Genomic DNA, 22,966 nt, shown 5'->3' with positions numbered 1-22,966 from the left:
TAACTGTTTGTAGTGTGGTCACTTTAATTGATTTTCCCCTTCCAAATCCATCTTCAGATCTCAGGAAACAAATGCTCCCAGTAGATACTAACAATCCCCTACCCATCCCTCACCCTCTCCCTCTCTCTCTCTCTCTTTGCCACCCAACCCTGAACTGCAATCTGACCCTCCCTCAGTGTGTGTGGTGTAACTGTACGTGACCCTGCCGCTCACTGATGCATCCTCCAGAGGTCTCTGACATGACTCACAGATCAAAAGGATTAGCCTCGTTTCAACCTGCACCCCCATGGATCGCAGCGCACTCATAATACTCCCATCCACCCCCTTCTTCACTCAGATAACATCTCACCAACCCCTGGGTCTTAATAGAGATGGATCTAGTTGCCTCTCACCTGACCTTTTCTGATCTCAAACACAATTTAAACATAAATACCAAGATTCCTTCTAATCACAATCAAACTGCATTAATCAACTCCTGCATTTATTTTTAAGCGTGTACTGAGGCCTTATTGCCCTTTTCCATTTTGCTGGGATTGTGTGCAGATGTGCATGTGTGTGCTGAGTGTGCATCTGTGCCATGAGTGTGCATATGCATCATGCTTTGTGCGACGGTATAAGTTTCATTTTATTCACCATCTGCAGGGCTGAGGCCCCTGGTGGCTGACAGAACGGAGATGGAGGGGCTGCTGTGGAGCGAGCGGATGTAGTCCATGTACGGGTTGATGTAGGGGTGCGGAGGGTGAAATGGCGACTCCGCCCCCACAGAGGGGTTCCGCTGGGGTGAAATCCGGATGAGAGGGATGTCAGAGAAAGCTGGACTGCCCGCCAGTGCAGGAGGCCTACAGAGACACAGAAAAAGAAAAAAAACACATAAGTCGACTTTAAATGTGTTAGAAACTCCATAAAAAAAATTTCCTGAAGAAAATGTAGAATTTAAAGTATATAAGAAGTTTCATTAAAGTTGAACCCTGCATAAATATTCCTGCAATAAACTCCTGTTATTAACAATTACCCATAAGCAGAATATCTAAACTACAATACTTGTGTGATTTTTTTCATAATGATATTTAATTAAGTTTTCTGTATGAGCATTCCTTCTACAGTCTTTTTGCAATCAGAATAAATAAGTCATCACATCTTTGTAATAAGTAGTAACATCTTTGACCTTTATCCTATGAAACCAAAACAGAATGAAGTTGTCTCCACAGATTTAACAGGGACATACTCATTTCATTAGGCCTGACAGGCTCTGAACATCCAGATTTTACTACAGTTGGTGGACTAGCAGTGGCCAGGCCAGACAAATGGACTGTGACACTATCTCTCTCCCTCCATCTGTAAGACAGAGGAGAGCGTTGCATTCCTACTGCTCCCTACGCAGACATTTCCTAAGATCAAAGGCAGCTTTCACCACTGTATCTTAATCAGAGGGAAACGTTAGACCAAGCTCACCACTGGCCAGCACCAGACAAGCAACACTACACCACTTTACTCAGATGATTTCAAACTTGGCTTTCAGCTGAAACCATGTACAGAATTGCACATGACGGATACAAAAAGTTGTACAAAATCCATCAGCGAGTCTCACACAAGATGCACAGTCTTGTTCTTTTACATAGAAAATATGAGCACTATCAGGCTCTTCTCTTTATCAAAACTGTTACTGTGAATTGTTTCTGTGGTACGAGATGTGAAATAAAGTTGAGAACAATCAGGAAAACTTCTCAGGCGCCAAGTATATGATGAACTAATTTGTCTCCCTTCTTATAATTGGCTAGGAGGGCTAGAAAAGTTCATAATGATGGCCTTCACCACAAAGGCCTTCCCCTGAGGATGTGGAGAAATCCACATATCAGCCAGACATTAACAGGCTAAGAGATTAGACTGAATTAGCCCCTCCACTTCTCTGTGGCTCCCCAGTGGACCAGTCTGCTGTGACAAAAGACCCCAGGAGAAGGAGAGTGAAGGAAGGACAGAGAGAGAAAAACTGGGGGTTTTGAGAGGGATGTAAGAAGAGGGTTGAGAGATGGAAAAGGGTGGGAAAAGATGAGAAAAAGAGGAAAAAGAGTCAGAGACTTGGCGCAGAGTTTGTCTCACAATGACCTTGAGTAAGGCCAGGGGAGCGGAACAGCCCAATTACAACCTCCGCCCCAACCCCTGATCCCCTACTGGTCCCTCCATCCCTCCACTTCACTGCCCACCTAATGAAAGAGCTCAGGCCAGGGCCAATAATGAGCACTGAGGAGCAGAAACACAACACACACATAAGAGGGCGGACACATAAACACATGGACACACGTGTACACAGGCATTCACACACACAAACTTCAGGAGCCTTTCTATAATTAGCTCGGGGGGGGGGCTATGGGACGATTTTAAAGGTGAGTATATGACAACATGTCTCAGTGTTGCTGAAGCAGGTGTGTGTGAAAAATGAAACAGACTTTTCTAAGGTCCTGAGAAGATTCTCAGTAAGAGTGTGCGAAGGTGACAGATGTAGGGATTGTGTTTGGCATTGCAACACACGTCGTGGAATTTTTTTTTGCTCTTTGATTTGATCAGGGAGTTTCTGCACGTCTGCTGTGAAAAAAAAAAAAAAAAAAAAACGAGAAATTGTTTGCTTCCTCCATACCTGGCAGGTCATACTGAGGTCAACTGTACATTTCAAAACAGGTGTGCATGTGTGTGTGTGTGTGTGTGTGTGTGTGTGAAAGAGTGTGTTTACGATAAGCAAGTCATGTGCCCACATGCCCCCATTACATGCCTCATTTAGACACATCACAATACAGCTGCACAGTGGTTCACTTTGGAATATGTTTAAAATCACGACGCACAAGGGCCCATTTAATAGCAAAGTGTGTGCGCTCTGACATGGCCACATATGACGGTTAAGACATTTTCAGTATGGGGCCAAAGGGAAAAGGCGAAAGAATTTCATGCCTTGTTTTCCTCGTCTGGCCCTCGCTTGTTTGAGGAGAGCCCAGACACTGATTACCCCTGCCACGCATTCGCACAGTCTCCTTACGCTGAGCCTGGCTAAAAGCTTCTGCTTCGCCTTGTTTTCTCAATTAACTTAGTGAATAAAAACAACATACTAGTGGCAGGCTGGAAGCAGTAAAAGAGAGGTAGTCAGAAAACAAAAGAAAAAAGAGAGCCCGCATGCTGATTAGTAAAAAAAGTAAGAAGTTTCAGCCTGTCGAAAGGTGAAAAAAGAAAGAGAAGGTGGAAAACAAGAAATAGTTGCAGAGAGAGGATCTGAGACAGGGAGGGCCAGCCGAGACAGTTAGAGCATGAACAGTAGTCGGGAAGGGGAGGAGGGAGAGTGTGAAGATATGAACTATGAATTGGGAGGTAAGGGCAAGCAGAGAAGAGTTAGGGGACAGAGGGAGTTCAAGACTGAGGAGGGAAAAAAAAAAAGTCTCAAGGGGTGCAGAGCCAGGTGTGAGGGGATTTGAGGATGACAGTAGAGAGATGGATGGTTTGGGGGGGGTGTGGTGTCTCTCTGTACATGTGAGAGTAAGAGGGTCCGATCCTTCGTGATCAGTCGCTCTCTGCAGGTTTGTGATCGTCTTAGCATCTGCCAGTGCACATTTATCAACATTACAAAAGGAAGCAATCTAACATTGTACAGTGTGTGTGTGTGTGTGTGTGTGTGTCATGTGCAAAGCGCTGTGTGCCAGAGAAGTAGAGTCTTAGTTACACCTGATTTGAGATTTACATCAAAGCTGTACCGCAGGGTTTGCAGAGTTCTTCTAAGCAGACAGAAAACTTTTCCTCCACTCCTCTACTTCTCTTTGTAGGTTTATAATTCCTATTAAGCCTCAAAGAAGACATCCTGCACACAGGGCACAAGGAAGGCCTGGGCTCCTGACATATGGAAGCCATTTCCTTTCACGAGGCCTTGCTTAAACCAGCCAGCACCTCTTTAAGACACTGCATGTTTACACGGGGCAGTCTGTGGATTTCAAACTGTCGTCTTATTTCACCAGATGAATATGCACTTGCCAAGTGCAAATTTGCCCCCAATAGGTTTTGAGGTTTCAAGGAAGGGTGTGTTCATGTAAACAGGCCTTGAATCTTTGTTTGGAACAAGGTTATATCAACACTAATAATGTTTTTTGGTGAAAGCTGCAGTAGAAACACACACTTGTGGTGAAGTTTGATGATTTCATTTAGGACAGAAGGTATCATTGTGGTGCAGGAGTAAGACTCGGTGGTATTGACACAGCAGTCTGCTAAAACAGGAGCTGTGCTTTGCGGAATAGTTTTACCTCAAGCTAGAAATGAAATGGGTATCACATGAAAATGTCTTGATGTGTACTTTACAGAAGGAAACAGAAAACTGGAAAGTCCAAATTCATGGATGCATCATATTTTCATCAATACCTGCTCTAAAACTAATTTTTAAATTAAAAATAAATATGGGTCACAAATAACTCAAATTGTATTAAACACAAAAAACTTTCAAAACTATCACCAACTTTCATCTCGCCTTTAAAAAAGACAACTGCAAAATAAATAGCAGAAATGAAGTGCTCACACAGGCACGCAGTATGTGCTTGTGCATATTAGATTTGCTAATGCAGCATGTTGCTGGGTTGACAGTGCATTGCATTCTGGTGAGTCAACTTCTTGCAGTGTGACCTTTACTTTTGCCCTCTGCTTTGACACCTCTAACACATCACAAAGGTGATTTCTCCATTTGACATTAAGTGATTTCTATTCTGTACATATAAAATATAACACCCTACTATTGCAGTAGGAAAATGAACTCCTTCACTGACAAAATGATGCTATTATGGTGGGGTTGCACTTTAACTTAATGTATTTTAAAACTGTACATTCATATACAGTATATGGTACATACAGTAAGAAAAAGGTCAAACCCATGTAGACCAGACCAGGGAGGTATGCCCTGGCATTGTAGATGAAACTGGGATCAGTCAGGTGTCACGTCCTCTCCTGACCAAGGCTGACAGCATCCCACGTTCATTCCCCGCAACCTCACCTCAACTTCACCACCTCATAGAAACCTGCCCCCACTGCACTGCCAACCTCCAACCCACCCAGCCACAGCACAAGGCTGCCATCGCTCTGAAAACCTAAACCAGAGAGGAGGAAGAGAGAGGCTCCTGACAGCGGAAACAGAAGCACTTTAAAGCTCCAAACCCTTTCACTGAGATCAAAGAGCCACAGGAACAGAGCCAGCTGAGACCCAAGGAGAGAGGAAAGGGAGGTGAGACAAGGAGAGATAGAAAACAGACAGAGACTGAGAGACAGACACAAACAGAGGAAGGTAGATATATTCTGGGTTCTTAATGATTCAGTGGGAAAGTCTTCATTACATTCTGCCAGTGAAACACATTCCAATGACTTCATTTTCCACATTAGTAATGACAATTACAGAGTGAGCTTAGCTTTATATTCAGATCCCAGTGCATGTCAGACCACTAGCTTCTGCACTGCAAAACATTAACAGCCATTTCCATGCTGGGGTGGTTATATTTTAAAATGCATCTTTTCATGCTAACATAACACAAAATAGAGCTTTTCAAAAACTATCCAAAGTGGTTGGGTTGTGATGCACATGGCGAATACAGTGTTGACACATGTCATGTCATGAAATTTTCCGAAACATGACTGACATATGTTTGCTTTACAGTAATGCTGAAGTCGACTTTCTTTAACCGTCAACTGTCTCGGTTTATTTTGCTTTTCTGAATAGCGGATCCCACAATACAGAAGCTGTCACTGACACATTTATCTGCTTCTGTTGCCAAAAAGAGACATAAACAGTGATCCGTCTTAACGGCCTCAAATTATGGTTGGCAGCTGATTTATGGTTACTTGACAATATTTAATACTGTAAATTGGTGTTTGCTCAGATGTTTTGGAAGTGTAGAAATTCAAACTTTCCCTTATAATGAGAACTTTCAGGAACTGTCACGTATGTTGGCTTTAAAGTAGAGTTTGACACCAGGACTCTCACCATAGGTGCCTGTGACATAAGATTTTATTTACTGCACAGTACAGTGACAGATTTCACTCAGTGATAGCACCAGTGCCGCACTAGAAATACTGGATGGATGTAAGGCACAGGGCTCTGTGGAAAATCACAAGCAAGGATGCAGTTACTGTATCTAAGGCTTTCACCCTCTTAGCGCAGACCAAAACTGATCAAGGTCAGTTTAACTAAACGGATGTTACAGAGATCAAATCTGTCTAATCAGCCTTTAAACGTCTAATGAACATTTTGTAATTTCACTGACAAATGAAGGCCGAGAATGTGTCGTTTAGCCTTTTCTGTGGGCATCAAGAGATTTTTAGTATGTTGTCCATGTAATCTGAATTTCCTCCTCTCTGTTTTAAACTTTTCTTCTAGCTGAGCACAGCAGACTGTGGGCCTGGCAGGGCACGGTGAGGTTGCCAGGCTTTCAGGGTAACTATGTCCCCCCGGAGCTGCGAGGTCTCTGTGTGACCCCCTCACATCAAAGGGCTGGGTGGGTTTATGGGGTGGGGAAGGCTTTCTATTCATGGTCACATCAAGCAGGATTCCCTCTCTGTGGGATACCTCTGGAGGCGTGCCAGACATTCCCATACATCGCCGCTCTCTCTCTCTCACACACACACACACACACACATGCACGCACGCACGCACACACACACACACACACACACACACACACAGAGCTCTCTCTCCTTCAGTTTCTCCATCTCCTCGCCCTGTTTGTTTCAGTCACACTCATACTGTCTACATATACATGTCAGAAAGCTGTGCAGTACATCCTCATAAGCACGTATCACCTCACCACTGGAGTGATAACACGTTTATCAACTGGAGTCAGTGATGTGACAAGCTCAAGTCATAACAACCAGGTCCAGGTGTCAGAGGCTCTGGTTACGGCTGCTGCCTGTGTGAACGCCAGACTGAAAGTGAGTCACACACACACACACACACACACACACACACACACACACACAAAAAATGCTTGTTTCAGATCAAGGCTCATAGTTGTTCCTTGCACTTCTACAAAGTCAGAGGATTATGCTTATCAAAAAAAAAAAGGCAGAATCCTCTTTCTGTTTTTGTTGGTTCTGAGTTACAACCAGACACAGTCGTCGTCTTGAAAAGTTTTTGTTTGGCTTTGCCACGCAGCAGGGTTTTGTTTTGTTTTTTTTGTTTTTTTTTTTCTCACAGGCTGTTTCGAAAGCCATTTTCCACACAGCAATTAAATGTAATTTCAGCCATTGAGATAAGAATGTCTACCAAAACGAATCAACTGACTATATAGCAAGAAAATGAAAACATGAAAGTGAAATTACACAAAATGAGGCTGCCTTTTTTCCTGTAATTTCAAGGGGGCTGGAATCAGTGAACAAACATGGGACTAAAAAAAGATTTTTTGTTCCTTTTTGATCCTCTCCCATGCTTGATTCCCCCCCCTTTGCAAACAGAGTGATCGCTTTGCATGGAACGTTCAACCTTCATCTCCACTTGCTGCATATTACGCACTTGATTGCTGCTTTTTTTTCAAAGCAAGCAGAGGTGAAATTAATGCTGCTCTCAGTCAGTGTTCCTGAGTTCCTCTGGCCTGCCTCAGGCTACAGAAAAGACAGGAGGGGACTCCTGGGTGTTGAAGTGTTAAACTTCTGAAAACAAGGAGGAAGCACATCTATCTTTCCTTTTCCTCTCAAGTAGTGTCTCGATGGCCCTGATGCTGCCTTTACACAAAAACTCTGCTGATGCCTGCAGCTAAACAGGGTTCAGGTTCCACACCCCATCGCCTCAACTACCCGACAAGTCAGATAATGAGTGTGCGCGTCTGTGTGCGTACAGCCCATCTCAGGTGAGGCAGTGAGGAGAATGAGTGTGGCCCAGGGCTGGAAGGAGCGGCGTGGATCTGCGAGACGGCTCTGCATGATCCCCCTCAATTCACCACGTCACACTGGGCTGCTGAAATAAGGAGCCGCATGGATGGGCCTGAGCAAATCACAAACAATACACAGCGCTACAAGACAGCAGAGACACACTGCTGGAGATAGCTAATCCTTCAGACAGAGATCTGAGGTAGAACAACAGAAAAAAAGGCGGTCGGGAAGAAGAGGATGGTGGGGGGGGTAGAGTTGAGACACAGAGGGAGGAGAACAGGAGCATCAGGTCCAAGACACAAAAATATATGTTTCCCTCTTCACACTGAAAATCTCCTTTTCAGAATGAAATCCATCACGTTTTCCTAATACATACTTCTCATGGGGGACGGGAAGGAAAGAAAAGCTGGACAGAAGAAAGGCAAGCGCTAGTGGGAAAGTGAACAGACACAGCCTGCTTTATTCTGGCCATTTCATCCATCTTGTTGGACTAATAAAATGTCAAGTGGAGTTCCTTGATATTTAATCATGAAGGAGCTGAATGCGTGGTGGTGCCAAGCTCAGGCTTGATGAAGCTTTGGGAGGCTTAAACACAGACCTACAGAAATTTTGGATACACTCAAAAGAGCATGTTTCACAAATATGCTACAAAACTGAAACTAATCTGATAGAAAAATGAGGGAATTCCCATTTTGGGAAACATTTTATTACTTTGGCTCTGAGAGCAAGGCAAAAAGTTTCTTCTTTCCCAACTTTATTTAATCCATTTATATCAACTTTGGTCTCTACTTCCTGAGACATCACTTAAAAAAAAAGAAATGATGGGACACGCAGAATGATTCTTACAAGTGCAGTCATCTTGCAGCTGTATGCAAATGTGACAGTGCATATTTGTGCAGCTCCCACTGGGTCCTCACAGAGGGAAAAATCAACATCAACAAAAACTTCCCAAGCTGACCCTTCCTCTCAGAGTATCATGGGACACAGAAGTCGAGAACGGTTTCTTTTTGGCTCATTCTAAACTCTAAACAACATTATTAGATGAAACTATTCCCTATTATGCTATCAGATGTAATGGACGCCACATCTGATAAGGGAGATAACGAAGGGCTGAGAGAATAGAATCGCGTCCTGTAATATGAATTAATTTTCACTGGTGAGGGAAGTATAAAGGAGTAAAATTTTCCTTGATTTAGATGATAAACAGTGAGCAGAAGGTGTTGCAGAAGCTGTAAGAGAGGCAATTAACTCATTTCCTCCTACATTAAACCTGCCACAGGTCTTTACCAAAACATCAGCTGAATTATTTAATAACCAATGGTAATATTTCACATCAGTGCATTTAGATTTCTCCCAAATCATTTATTGTGGGCTTGACTAGAAGAGATTAAAGTAGAACAGAAAGGGGTATAAGAAAGCAAAGGGAGGGACAGAGGGAGGATGGAAAATGAGGAGAACTGGAGAGGATTTATGACCCTGTTCCCTTGGACTCGTTACTTGCTGTAACTGGCCCCCAGAGTGGGATCGCAGGGTCAGGAGCCCAGAGCCCAGAGATCAGAGTAATGGAAATTCCACATCCCTACACATCTATAGCATGACGTCTGTGGAGCACAGGGTGAGAAAAAAAAAACTTAAACTAAAACTGAGAATTGAGCATTAGGTAAGTAACAAAATATTTCCTCTGTAAAATCAGTATTTCCTCTAATCGCATAACGTTTTTAAATGACACCTTCTATTCTTCGGTATTTGTGAACCAGAGCAGACGTCAGGACAGTGGATGCCCGAGGAGACGATGTGGGGTGGCGTGCTGCCAGTGCTGGGTGATATCTTGACAGTCACTGCTGTTCTTTAATAGTGCCCCATCAGTGAAGGGGGAGGGAGTGCAATTAAGAATCAGCACAGCTTATAAAAGTAACAGTTCACTACACCCACTAAACAAGTTACCACTAAAACCACTTGAAACTATAAGCTTTTACTCTTTAGGATTTTAATCCATCATAAATGAAAAGGTTTATGACGTTTCTGTCCATGATATTTGGAATTAAACCTGAAAATATTAGTTTATTAATTTATCAATCTAGCTACTATCATCATTTTCAAGCATCGCCCATATTTTCATCTTTTCCTCAGTGTTGCTACATTATTATGTCATGTACCTCTGTGAACTAATTATTTTGGGATTTAACATGAGTACATCACCTTGGGCTTTGGGAAAGCATTATGGACATTTTTTACTATACAAAGCTGACATTTTATAAACAAAATAATTAATCAAAACATGATTACAATTAAGTGACAATGACAGTTATCAGTATCAGTAATTAGTTGCATTTTCCTGTAACTCAACTGTAACTATTAAATGTTTTAGAAACATGTTTTAGAAACTTTATTTTTGCAACAAAAAATATTTTATTTTTGAGATGAGTAAGTAAATAAATGTGTAATGTGTATTTCAACGTAGAGCAAAAATATTTTCTATTTAAGAAAAAAATAAAAGAAAAACAAAAACGGTAGTTAAATAAATAAATGCAGAAACACGGGAATATTTTTCGTGTGTGTGTGTGTGTGTGTGTGTGTGTGTGTGTGTGTGTGTGTGTGTGTATGAGCATGGATGCACAAGCACACATAGACACGCTCACATTAAGGCAGAGCTGTTGGCACCTGCCTGTTATCTCTTCCCCTCAGACTTGGTTTTCCATTGTGCTCCGTGGGAGAGCTACAAATTGAGATCTCAAACATGAAGAGGGGGCAAATGACTTGTGTATAGAAAATCAAATCCACTAATGTGTTACATGTGCAAATTCACAGGACTCATATTAGAGATTATTGTATTCCTTTTTTTTTTAATCATATTGTACCTTTTTCAAAGATATTTTAATGGACCCTAAAATTAAATTCAACCAAGGACCAACACTGAAGACAGTGAATAGAAAATATGTGTTGAGCAAATAATCCGACAGGATTTGATTCATAAGGAATTATTTGCAGATTGGAAATACTATGAAGTCTTTTCTTTAGTTGAGAATATTATTTTAAAACCTACCAAATCAGTTATAAACCATTTAGCAAAAAATGCATGTGATATTTAATAAGAAATAAAAATGTACACACGGCAGCTGCAGTAGGCTCAGTGTACGTAATCCTACCCTGGTAAGTTGAGTTTCGGAGCATGTCAGATCTCCGTGGGTAATGACTCAACTCTAAAACCTTTACAGGGCTTGTCAAATATCTGCTGTGCCAAACTTGTTTTTTTTTTCTCCTCCTCCAACCTGCTGGATCCGTCATTCTCAAAATAAACAGGTGCCTTCAAAATGTCACGGTCCCGAGCACAGGCTGAACAGAAAAAGGGCTACGCTGCCCATTTAGGCTTCTGAAACTGGTGTATTACAAAAAATAGATATACTGTAACTTCAGTCTGCCCACATTTCTGCTTAGGCATTTATCTCCTTTTTCTCTAAATCCTGAAATTGCCTCAGAAAAAAAAAAGGGGAGAGATACTTTCTCCTCCTCGCACATTTTCACAGAGTGGTGCACAACTTTCTTTCTTCCCTTTTTTTTCTTCAGTGAAAATTGAAGAGGCTTTATGTCAAATATGGCTAAAGCCAGCCTCTCCATATCAAACAACGCAGCGCGAAAATTACTGTGGCGATGATAAGGCTGCCAGATAGAGTGGGAGAGGAGAGCGAGGGGGGAAAAAACTGAAAGGAAGTGACTCTACTCAATTATACTGCAAAATTGGTATGACTGAATATTTTTCATTCAGGTGACTGATAGTATCAGTGAAACTGCAATGCAGATAAATAAAGGAGCCTTCTGTCAAGAATAAACACCATTAATCATGAAGCCAGCTACTGCGTGACCGCCTGTCCCCCCGACTTACTCCATAGAGAAAGTATTAAGGAGGGGGAGAGGAGAGGGGAGAAAAGGGGAGGAGAGGGGGAGGATGGATGGAAACCAGTGACTACACCAGAAAGATGTGACCTATGAAGTCACAAAGAATGGGTTTTAGATATTTAGAGAGGAAGATGAAAAAGTGGCCGTTGTCTCGCTCCCCCACTTTTCAGTGGCAGCACTCATATCTGGACAGAGATGATCAGATGCGATTATGAAATAATCATTAATTCTTAATGTCATTTATGGTGGTCACATCCCACCGTACGTACCCACTGATGAAGTTGTAAACTTAAAATACATTCCTCCACTTCCGTAAAAGCTATGCTAGAAACCTTTGTCTGTATATTGTTTTGTTGCGAGTGTGTGTGTGTGTGTGTGTGTGTGTGTGTGTGTGTGTGTGTGTGTGTGTAGAGCGCTTGTGTATTGCAATTCTCGGCCTTGTCCCATCTGGAAGGAGGTGTTGAGATAAGACCATGGTCTTTATGCTAAGCAACACGCCGCTCCTCTATGCCCAGACTGGGCGCTCTGACAACACTTTATGTAAATAACAAAACAACACGGCACACATCTTAAAAAAAAGCACAGCTTCTCTGCCAAAGGCGGAGGACAGCAGTGGGGAAGTATGTGAGAGCTGGTGTAACAGGAACACTGTGAAATCGCTGAGAATCTCAGATGCCTACAGTAAATATATTTGAAAGCTGAAAGTAACAGGGTGATGCTCTTCTCTAGGTGCCACATTGCTCTTTTTAGACAAATCAATTAGCTCCTCCCTGGTTCTTCATTTCTGAGTTGAGGTTGTACCGAGATGACACAGCTTTTCCACTGCTTTTTGCTGGTGCCTTCAAAAGCGTCAGGCCCGGGCCCACAGCTGCGCAAACACACTCCTGAATGAAATAACCTCACGGGCTAGAAACATTGAAACACACTCACAGCCCCCACCTGCACTCTGCCTGCGCACTCACGGAAAAAAAAAACAAAAAAAACACAGCCCATGATTTTATTCATGAGCTACATAAAAAAAGTTTTCTTTTATTCAAAGTAGTAGTACTTTTTTTTTTTTTTTTTTTTGCATGTTTGCATATCAGGTTGTTCTGTTTGTCTAAATCTATTAAAGCTTCCTGAAAGCACTTATGACCATGACAGACTTTGTATGAAAAAGCCTTTACACTTTAAACTGTATGTACTTTAAACTCTTAGAAATTTGAGTTTTTGGTTTTAAGTACCCCCGAGATGCTTCAACAAAGAATCTGTTTTATACGCAAATCATCATCAGTTCAGATAATTCTCCTAAATTCACAATCAATTTTTAATAAAGCAAGGTTTCAAAACTCAAGAGTATTCTTTGTGTTTTACAACTTTATAAATCATGAATTTGACTCTGCCCGTTTGACAGATTCCTTTCTAAATCTGTACACAGTAACTCCACAAAAGGTTGTGAGTCAATTGCTTATCCCGTAATAATGTTTTGTTGTTTTAGTGGTCCCATTCACAGCAACAACTCCAAAGTAAATTCTGATGTTCATAATTGACTTGTGACGAATACTTCTGTTTGTTCTGAGCGGTCTCTGGGTGACAGAGAGCCGGCCGGCACTGAGCCGCATGAGAGGGCTGTTTTGTTTTGCACCGTACCGTGGTCAGGCAATAAAGTCGGAATGAAAGAAGCGGTCTCTTCTCTTGGCCCCGACCTCCCCCCAAACTCCCATTAATCCAGTCCCGGACAATGGTGGTGGCAGAGGGGATCAGAGCTCCCATGGAGAACCTACTCTTCACTGATCAATGTGTTTATTTAAGCAAGAAGCATCTTCTCTGGAGCAAAAAGGGCTCTTTCTCTCTTTGGTGAGGCAGAGGTCAGTTGTTTCTAGATCAAAAAGTCACACAGAGAAAAAGCACATATCTCAGTGCAGAAAATCTCTTTTGCTGGTCCTGGATCAGTGCACGACTTAAGTGTTTTGCTTCATTCGGAAGTGTATAAAAACTCAGAAGAAGCTTGTTGTTAATTGGTTTCAGTTTCAGCTCATACACTGGTCGCTGAGACTTGCGTAAAGTGCCAGTCTCTGATGTGAATATACGAGTTGTTCAGTAAAGCAGAAATCCAAAAGAAGGCACCCCCCACCCCCTCCCCTCCTGACCCTGAGGCTTTAATATTGAATGGCACATTGGTACCTTCCCCACAAGAATTCATAAACTAAACGATTAGCCTCTGTCTGTAATTGCACTCTCCCTTGCCTAATAGGGGAGGTGAGGTAAAGAGGGAAAAACAAAGGACAGTTAATTTGTGATTTCCTCTGCTCATTTGAAGGCAAATTAAGTGTCAAACAGCTAATACAGAGCATATTTCATTTTATGAGCTTTTAATTTAATTCCACCGCCTCATATTGCTGGAGCCCGTTAGCTGTGCTGCTAACGCTCGCTCCTCGTCTGAAAACGGGGGCCATAAATAAACATGTTTCAATTAGGCCCTTCACAGTAATAGGATATGATTCTGTTCATTTGCCACATGTGGATGGTGGATGTGTCATTGCAGCAGAGAGGAAACAAGCTGCTGGACAGTTTTTCTCCGGCCATGGATGCCCAGTGGTGACTGGCTTGTGTGCATGGCGGGGTAAGCTGGCTGGATTGATGGAACTGCCGCAGGGCCAACCCAACTGTAATTACAGGCCGTAATGAGAGGCTGCATGGGGAAGTACTGCAATAATAGTGCCTGTGTACTTAGGCATATCTTTGAGAGAGCTAATAACGATTAATTCTGTTCACCGAGGAGAACTTGTCTTAAAACAATTCAATATTTCTCTATAAGCCGCCTGCTGTCCTCCATTTCCCTCAGGCGACAGCTATACGTTGACTGCCTCTATTTGCTCAGGCTGCCTACAACCAGCATTACAGAGCTGAATGCATCACTTTTAAATCCTCGGAGCAATTTACTTTTTGGCTGTAGTTCTTCTGTACTTCTAAGTTTGGCCACAGCTAAAACGTGCACAAAGCCAAACCTGGGAGTGTAATTAACTCAAATTTGCCATCAAGTGGTTGGACCCAGCTGTAATATTGCAACTGATGAGTGCTTCTCCTCACTGAGGAATTCACTCCTGCTTTTTTAATCAAGCAGGCAATATTTTTGCTTCCCAGTGCAAAGACACAAAAGCGGTTGAGATCATTTCTCCATGAAACCAACGTAAAATCAGAGATAACTTGCACAGCAGCGAGTTCACAGACTTGATTTAAATAAGCCTGGCTACCAAACAGCTGTCTAATAATAATGACAAATAGTTTTACTCAACATAGCGTGTCATATTAAACAGCTCTATGCTTAATGGCGTGGATAAATAGGCCATTTATGGGAGAGCACGGCCGTGTCTCCAGTGACAGCAAACCAAGCGCACAGATAACTCCTGTCCGGACGGAGTGACTGAAGACACCGCTGCTGCGTTACCTTCTCCCCCTTAATTCAATTCCCAGGCTCTGTATTGTCCCTCTACCCCTCCTCCTTTCTTTCCTCTTCTTCGCTAACCTGTGCTCCACATCATACCAAAGCCTTCCTGATGGATAACAAGCCAGGCTGTTTGTTCAAGCCTATGTAGCTGGCGCGTGTTCGCCCCATTATCTCCGCATAAGCTAAATGCTAAATTATATTTGCCATTTTGTTTGCAGTGACACAGGGCATCAATCACCTCCTTTTTCTTTTTATTTCCTTGCCTCTCCCCCCCCCCAACCCCCTTGTTTTTTCCTCTGCTGCAGTCCCTGAGCAAGAGACGAGGGGTTGAGAGGTGGGGTGGGCCGAAGGTAGGGAAGCGAAGGGGTGGGGGGGATATAAAAAATTCATTACGCTTAGTGGCACATCAGCAAGGGAGAGATATGACTCCTGAGGAGTAAAAGGGGGAGTTGATAATGATGAAGAATATCAAACATAATGCGGCCAAGTAGCTGCCCCATCCAATTTGTCCTCGTCGCGCAGTGATAGCTTCCTTCGTGTCGGCGCGTAGGAAACAAGCGCTGCAAGGACGATGAAACATGTCCTTGCGGTACTCACTGTTTGGACGCAAAGAATATAAATGACACTGAGAGAAAAAGAGACAGGAAGAGCGAAAGAAGGTGACTAAAAGTGAGGAGAAAAACGAGTAATTTGTGTGTGAGTGTATGTTTAGCGAGTGAGCCGAGGAAATGCACTGCTTTGAAGTTCTCTGCTGACCTGGCCAGCACTGTCAGAACCACTCAAGGGAAATACGAGACTACTGTAATAAGAGTTCCCCTGCTTATAAATACTTACCACTTTTTTCTTATGAGGCATGACACCTTGTTTTCTCCTTATTTCATATTTGATAGCTTGTACATGGTCATGATTGGATGAGGCGGGATGGTTAGTTGTATACAGTTCATGTGTCAGGAGCCAATCTGTGCCTGTCAGAGACGGGTAGATGTCAGCAGAGGGATTGCTTCCTCCTCTTGACAGGGCTTGATCACTGCTCTTATGAGAATCACTCACTCCCAGGATCCCCTCTCCCTGCTCCCATTTCCATGTCTCTGGCACATGTTCATTTGCGTGTCTCTTGACATGTGGATCGTGTTACACACTAACAGCGCTGTGGCCTTTGATCCTGAAAGGCAAAGAGAGGGCGCCTGGCACCTATGAGGAGGATGCTCTATGCCCACAGGCGGATGGAAGTTAAGGTGCTTGATTCGAATCACAGAAATTTGGGGAGGTCGCCAATGATGCGTGCAATGCTGCTGAATCAAATGTGTACTCAGGTACGATCAGTACTTTTGGTTTGAACGTGTGTGTGTGAGAGAGAGAGGCAGAGAGAGAGCGAGAGAGAGAGACCGGGTTAAGTAACTTACACATGAAGAGGGGGCACGGGGGAAGGCTCATAGATGTAACGTCCCTGGGCATGTCTGTCATCAATTGGCACAGGATGATGGAAGGTTGGGAAAAACTGTGGTGCAGCTGTAAAGAATAACAGAAAGAGAAAATAAATATGAGAGATGATTTGTAGAGCACTGGCTCCTTTAACACATATTGTTATGTGAATTCATTCCCTCCTCGGCTAATCTAAATAGCAGCTATAATGAAAGGCAGTGGTTGATGGCTATCTTTCAGCAGACCCACCCAAATGAGACCTCATTAAATCTACTGAACTAAAAGCTGCATGGCTCCAAAACGTTCACTGAGGAAGTCTTTGTAAATGTCGAAAGGCTGATAGAACTCAAAATAAACAGCAATAAATAACCGTAAGAAAAGCAGCCTGGTGGCATGTTTCTTACCACATGAACCATACTATGGTTTTGTAGAAAGGATAACGTACAAACAAGAAATTGTACAAAATGAGAACAAAATCCTTTTTCCTTTTGTTTTGTCACAACTACCAGAGAAAATCAAGAGGCTTCTTTTTTCCCCCCTCCAGATAAAACATTAAAATATTTGCATAATATGAGCTTCTGAGCCTTTCTCTATTTTTACCACTAAAACTGAAACTGTGCTACCATCAGAATGCATTCACATATGAATGCATATTCATCTCCGAGCTCTAACTGCACTGCACCCCATAATCTTAAAAACTAAAGTTGGAGGTTCTTGTTGTGACTGTGCAGCCACTGTTGGACAAGTTGTATCGAGCAAACCATGTGTGCCTACCTGAGAATCAAGTTGTGAAACTGAAATGGGTTACAGCGAGACAGAAACAACAAATAAGCATCACACACAAGGCAATTTTCGGGTCCTGCACGGCAACAAATGAATCACTTCTTTATTCAAATGCTGTAGAAACGCACCTCATTGCCAGAACATGTGACATTTTATTGGCTGTTGCGGAGATCATTGACAAGTTGCATATCAGGATCCTGAGGCAAAAACATGTGTCAACATCTGCATACCTTCACGCAGCAAATCTCTGAGGCTGCTAGCTATGTGTTTTTTGCTTGTAAACATTGAGAAGTGTGTGCCAAGGGGGCAGATGGCCAAATTGTTTTGGGCCTTAAGGCTCCACAAGTGTTGGCCCATTCCAAACACAGCTGCATCACTGGCCAACACAGCGGGTGAGCCCCCCAGCACCTCTCAGGTCTGGTTACCTCAGCATTAATGCCTTCACTTGGATCATCACTGCCAGCTTTGCTCAACACAGCTACATTTAAGAGAAGATTAGTTTGGTGTTTTTTGAATCTACTGGATTCAAATGTAAATAGTTACTCCAGGAACATGCAAAATAGAAAAGTCAAAACTGACTTAGTATCAAAAAATCATGGCTCCTTTTCTTTCCATAATACACTTTGACACTTTCTCTCTATTTTAATCCGTCTTTTGACCTCAACACCCTCAGTTTATAAAACATGTAACCAGTTAAAAATGTGTAGTTTCCAAGCTCAAACTAATATAACCTGAGTGTTTTATGAGACTCTCTCCAGAGCCACAGACAAAATTACATCATATAGCTTTTTCCCCAGGGTGTAGTCTCCTCATGAATAGTAAATTGACTTTTTATGCCTCAAACACTGGCACATATGGCAGACCTCAAGACATTGTTGACCTGACCCCCTGTAGTGAACAGGCAGACATCCATGGACCAGTTAGTGATGCCCCAGGTCATAGCAGATCTTTTGATTTGATCTTTTTATTTTCTAAGGAAGTCTAAGGTTGAAAAACTGGATTGTGGATTTACTGGTTCTTCAGGTGAGGAGACAAATATACACAAACCAATCAAAATTATTATAAACTATATAGTTTATCTATAGATTAGATGGTCCTGACTATGACTATGGTATGTTACAGAGTAATATACCATATATACCACTATGCAATAGATCTCTATTAACTTCTTGTCAATTATAAAAGATCCCAAAGGCAAGCAGAACTATCACACAGAGCAATGTTAGAGCAAATTTGGATTTGCCCAATGTGTTCAACTTGGAAAAAAAAAAAAAAAAAACTTCTAGAAACTATTTGTGGATTGTGATCCAGTTTTCACAATAGCAGAAATAAGTGGTAAAAGCCTCCTTCATAGAGTTCTCTCAAGTATCTGACCACTGCATCTCTCTCTGATAGTTTCCTCCTGATGACTCAGCTTTGGCCTGGCTCACCTCTGCTGATTCCTGAGCTGCTGGGGGAGGAAGGGATGAGGGGCTGGTGGGATGGAGAGATGGGCTCGTATTAGAAAAGGGCAGAATCTGTGTTGTTTACTCTCCACGGCTCCACTCCTCGGCTGTCGGCCCTTGGCTGTCAGGGTCAGAAACAAACCTTCAGGTTTACTGGAGTCTGCGTGCTGTGTTCTAGCTTGATGGGAGTAAAAGCTTCATGTTCTCTAATCTTACTGATCCCTGCCCACATTGCAGGAACTTTACACTAACCTCTGTCCTGTTGTGTAATGGGGGATGACTGTACAGATTACAAAATGTGAAATCATTTTAAAGACTCCATCCCTTCACTCCTGCAACACACACTAACCCTAACCCGCACTCCTCATTGAATTACCCAGATGTTTATGTCTCTGGCGCTCCTCACTCAGCACAGCCCTGTGCCTAAGACTGGACTCTTTTTTTTCTCGATCCTCCATCAGTTTTTCCCTCCCTTCTCTCGCTGTGGCCCATGACTTTGCCATCTGGCAAAACCGTTCCACAAAGGTTTATTTAAATCCAACTCAGAAGTTTACTTTACCACGGCCCTATCTAAATAAAACCTGCCACCTCTTTTGTGCCAGTGCAGCTCTCCATTAGCAAAGCAAACAGCCCTGTGTCACTGGAGAGAATGTATACAGTCACAAAGAACAGAGGGCGAAGGGGAGAGGGGGAGAGACTCCATCCTGCAATCCATCTCAAGTGTTTCCTGTAGGGACTCCTTACTGTTTACTCTGGGACTAAATTGCCCCTGCTCTTCTGGATATTCAGGGGTATTCTTGTCTTCTAATGCACAGTGTACTTGGAAGGCACATGGAGAGCTAACATGCATGTCACAATTTTACCTTGCCGCTGTGGCCACACACCACAGCAGCTTCAGCATTCCTAAAGAAAGTGTAATCATGACGGCGTTGTCCCAGTTGCATATGGTAAACCGCAACTGTAGGACCACAGTTCAGCATAGTTTGCAAACTTTGAGATGAAGGTTTTGAAATGTAATATTTCCAGTTCCGTGCTAATGTATCAGCTCTTCAGACCTCTTTGTAGACTCCAGTGCAACTCTTCAGAGCGGTGGTTTTCATTTTGGGTTTACATTTTTTTTTTTTTTTTTTTTTTTAAGAAGAGATGGAAGTCATTAAGACATGATTACAAATGGGTCTTAATGAAAGGGCAATTAGAGGCAAACTTTGACCAGGCTCATTAATTCTAATTCAACACAAACACACCGTGCTCAGGACCAAAAGCCAGCTTCCTCTTCATTATGGTAATTGCCTTGTCTTTTATTGGACACTTGAATAATTTCAAAAGAGAGGGGAGGACAAGGGGAGGATAAAGCCTACAGCACATAATTTGCAATATCCTTACTGGTTAATCTCTTTTCATAATGAAAGTTTTACGACAAAGGATCATCACTGTGCATTGGAACATATGTGATATGATACTTTAAGAAAATTTGAGCTGTCACTCCCAATCCTGATTTGGGTTTTGATAATACACAAACAATTTCTCTTTCCCTTTTGTTGTCAACTCAGCATTGTGAGTTTATTGCTGTGACAGCTAAACCTGAGCTCCTCCTCTCCTCTGGTGAGGGTTCACTGAATCTGCTCTAACAGAGTGTCACTCGTAGCTGAGGATGAAACATTCTTCCATAAACACTGCACTTCTCATCGATGCACTGCTGCAAGAGCACAAAGAGCCAGTGACAGATTGTCATAAGCGACTAAGGCGGAGTGAGGAAAGGGCTGCTGGGACCTGCTCCCGAGGTTTGTGAATTGCTAATGTGGAACATGTGAAGCCTGTGCCGGGGCTGTGACTGCCAGATTTCATTATGCCACCTCTCTCACCGCTCATGATCTCACTGCTCAGGCACGCTCAACTGCAGAAAGGCCCGCAGATACACCATAACGTTGCAACGAGTTGCAGAGTGTGTGAAAACGGCTCCAGTCTTTGTCTATTTTGCATGCTTGCAAGTGCATGTGTGTGCAACTTGCATTGCTCCATTTGGGAAGAGGATATAAGCAAATGTACATGGCTGTATTGAACAAAAAAGAACTACACAGTCCTGAGTTGGTAAACAACTCAGGACTGTGTTGATTTCACAAGATTTCACCTCCAGATATTTGGAACAGTTTTCACCAATCTTTCAAATTACCCAAAGAGCTTGTAAAACTGTGTTTTTTTAGCTTCTCAGGTTTGAATAATTGTTGAGGCCTGAGGAGGTGAATTTGTCCAGCATTCTACAAAAAAAAATGTAAAGATTTGATCAAAGGAGTTCATATTTTGAGTTGCAGAACTATGGTTTTTTTCTCCTTTCATCTATCCTGATAATCATGCAACTGCTGAGACTTGTTTTTGTTATCCCTTGGAGGAATCTCAACCCCCAAGTTGGGAACTAGTGACTTAGCATGGCTATAAATACATTTAAAAGTATTCATTTTGAAAACATCAATGATTAACATCAGGTTCAATAGCTCAGAATGAAAGAGCAAGACCTTTATTCTGCACTCACTATTTTGCTTCATACAAAAGAAATCTATTAGTCTGTCATAAATTAGAAAAAAAAGCAATTATCACAAAATTAATTTTAATATTGCACACAGTTTATTATTAAAGGCAATTTGTCTTTGAGTAAGAATATACATGTTGTATCTGCAGACAAGCATGATTTGAGTATTTAGTGTGTACCTAAACAACATGATTTATGACTTATGGTCCTAATTTCCTTCCATTATCCTGTGGATGAAGACAGAGATGGAGATAAAAAATCAGCACAAGTTGTTTGGAAGCTGGCTCTCTTGTGAAGGCAAATTTCCCTTATGATCACTTTCCCTTCACACCCCATCTCTCATCATGTTTGCTTACACCGAGGCCTCAAGCTGTTTGGACATGTAAATAACACTTTCGGAGACTGTTTAGCTAAGCTCAATGGGAGTTGCTGTTGACTTTTGGAGCGCTTTGCTTAATTACAGGTCCCAGATTGTTTCAGGTCTAATGGCCTAATTACCACTGTATAAATTAGCCTAATGTTCTTGCTGCACAGAGCTTTCTGTACTGTACGCAGCGCTTAAGCACTAGCATCTCTAACAGAGAAAGATAAAATAAAACCTGCTTTTATTCAGCATGGTAGAGAGTGAGAGAGGAGAAGAAGAAAACATGGAACGAGGTTAAATAACAGAAGAATGCTACGTGTTGGCTTGCCAATTTCTCTGCCATTCATCATATACGCGAGCTGGCAGATCACACTCTGCCCTTCCTCTTTAAATCAATAGATTTCTTTTTTTCTCTGATGCCGTGTCCTCCGTTTTTGCTTTCTGTGTCTCTCTTGCGCAATTGCTCTCACACCCTTAAACACAAACAGTCTTGCTGTGTGTAAAAGTAATTTACATGGTGGAAAAACAGAACAGAGAAAAGAAAGTGAGTGGCAAAAAGAGAAACATCAGCTATGCACGATAACAGGCCCAGTGTTGAAGTATACATTCCATCACTACTCTGTCAGAAGTAATTTGTTTGTCTAGACTGAACAAGTCCGTCAATGCCCACCTTTGGTCTTTAAGGCTCTACAAGTCTATGCATATTTGCACTGGGACTTAATGTTCAAGCAGGTTATCTCTTTGCACCAATATTTACAAAGTTAAGTACAGGATCATTTTTCTTTTAACCAAGGCTTCCCAGTGCTCATACATCAGAAATATGACATGCAACAATACCCTGCCAAACCTTATCTTAAAGTTTAGTTTTTACAGATGACTGTTCTCTGTAAAACATAGATCCAATCCATTGAAGTCAGGCACCAGAATGATGAAGATCAAGATGCAGGCTGTGCTCCAAGTGGCTAGTAGTTATCTCTTCTACTCCCTCCCTTCTCCATAAGTCACACAAATATCTTAATGGAGCTGCGGCATCTGCAAGACGCTTTACAAGCCAACAAATCGCCCGCCAGCACAAAGACTCTTGTCTTGCTAGAGAGTGGAGCTAAGCACACATAGAGCTCTTTCAGGGGGCTGAAGGACCATCCAACCCCAGCCACTGCCCGTTTTTCTTCCCTTCCCCACCTCCCTTCCTCCCTGTATTCCAGTGTGGATCAGGGAATAAAGGTTATTTCATGAGG

The 22,966-nt window shown here is 42.4% G+C and overlaps 1 protein-coding gene across 2 annotated transcripts in view; it reads right to left on the bottom strand.

Moving 5' to 3' along the window:
- The window catches only part of gli3 (GLI family zinc finger 3), an 86,478-nt gene that overhangs the window by 23,224 nt on the left and 40,288 nt on the right, over positions 1 to 22,966 (bottom strand). For both annotated transcript variants that reach the window (XM_026292505.1, XM_026292506.2), the window contains 2 exons: positions 16,594 to 16,699; positions 634 to 839 (listed from right to left, as the gene is read on the bottom strand). In XM_026292505.1, coding sequence (XP_026148290.1) covers positions 634 to 839; positions 16,594 to 16,699 — 312 coding nt within the window. The remainder of the gene's footprint in view (positions 1 to 633; positions 840 to 16,593; positions 16,700 to 22,966) is intronic.

Source organism: Mastacembelus armatus, chromosome 20 (genome assembly GCF_900324485.2).
Source record: "Mastacembelus armatus chromosome 20, fMasArm1.2, whole genome shotgun sequence".
Classification (NCBI taxonomy): Eukaryota; Metazoa; Chordata; class Actinopteri; order Synbranchiformes; family Mastacembelidae; genus Mastacembelus; species Mastacembelus armatus.
The sequence above is the reverse complement of the archived record's forward strand: the minus strand, read 5'-3'. Positions and strand labels throughout refer to the sequence as shown.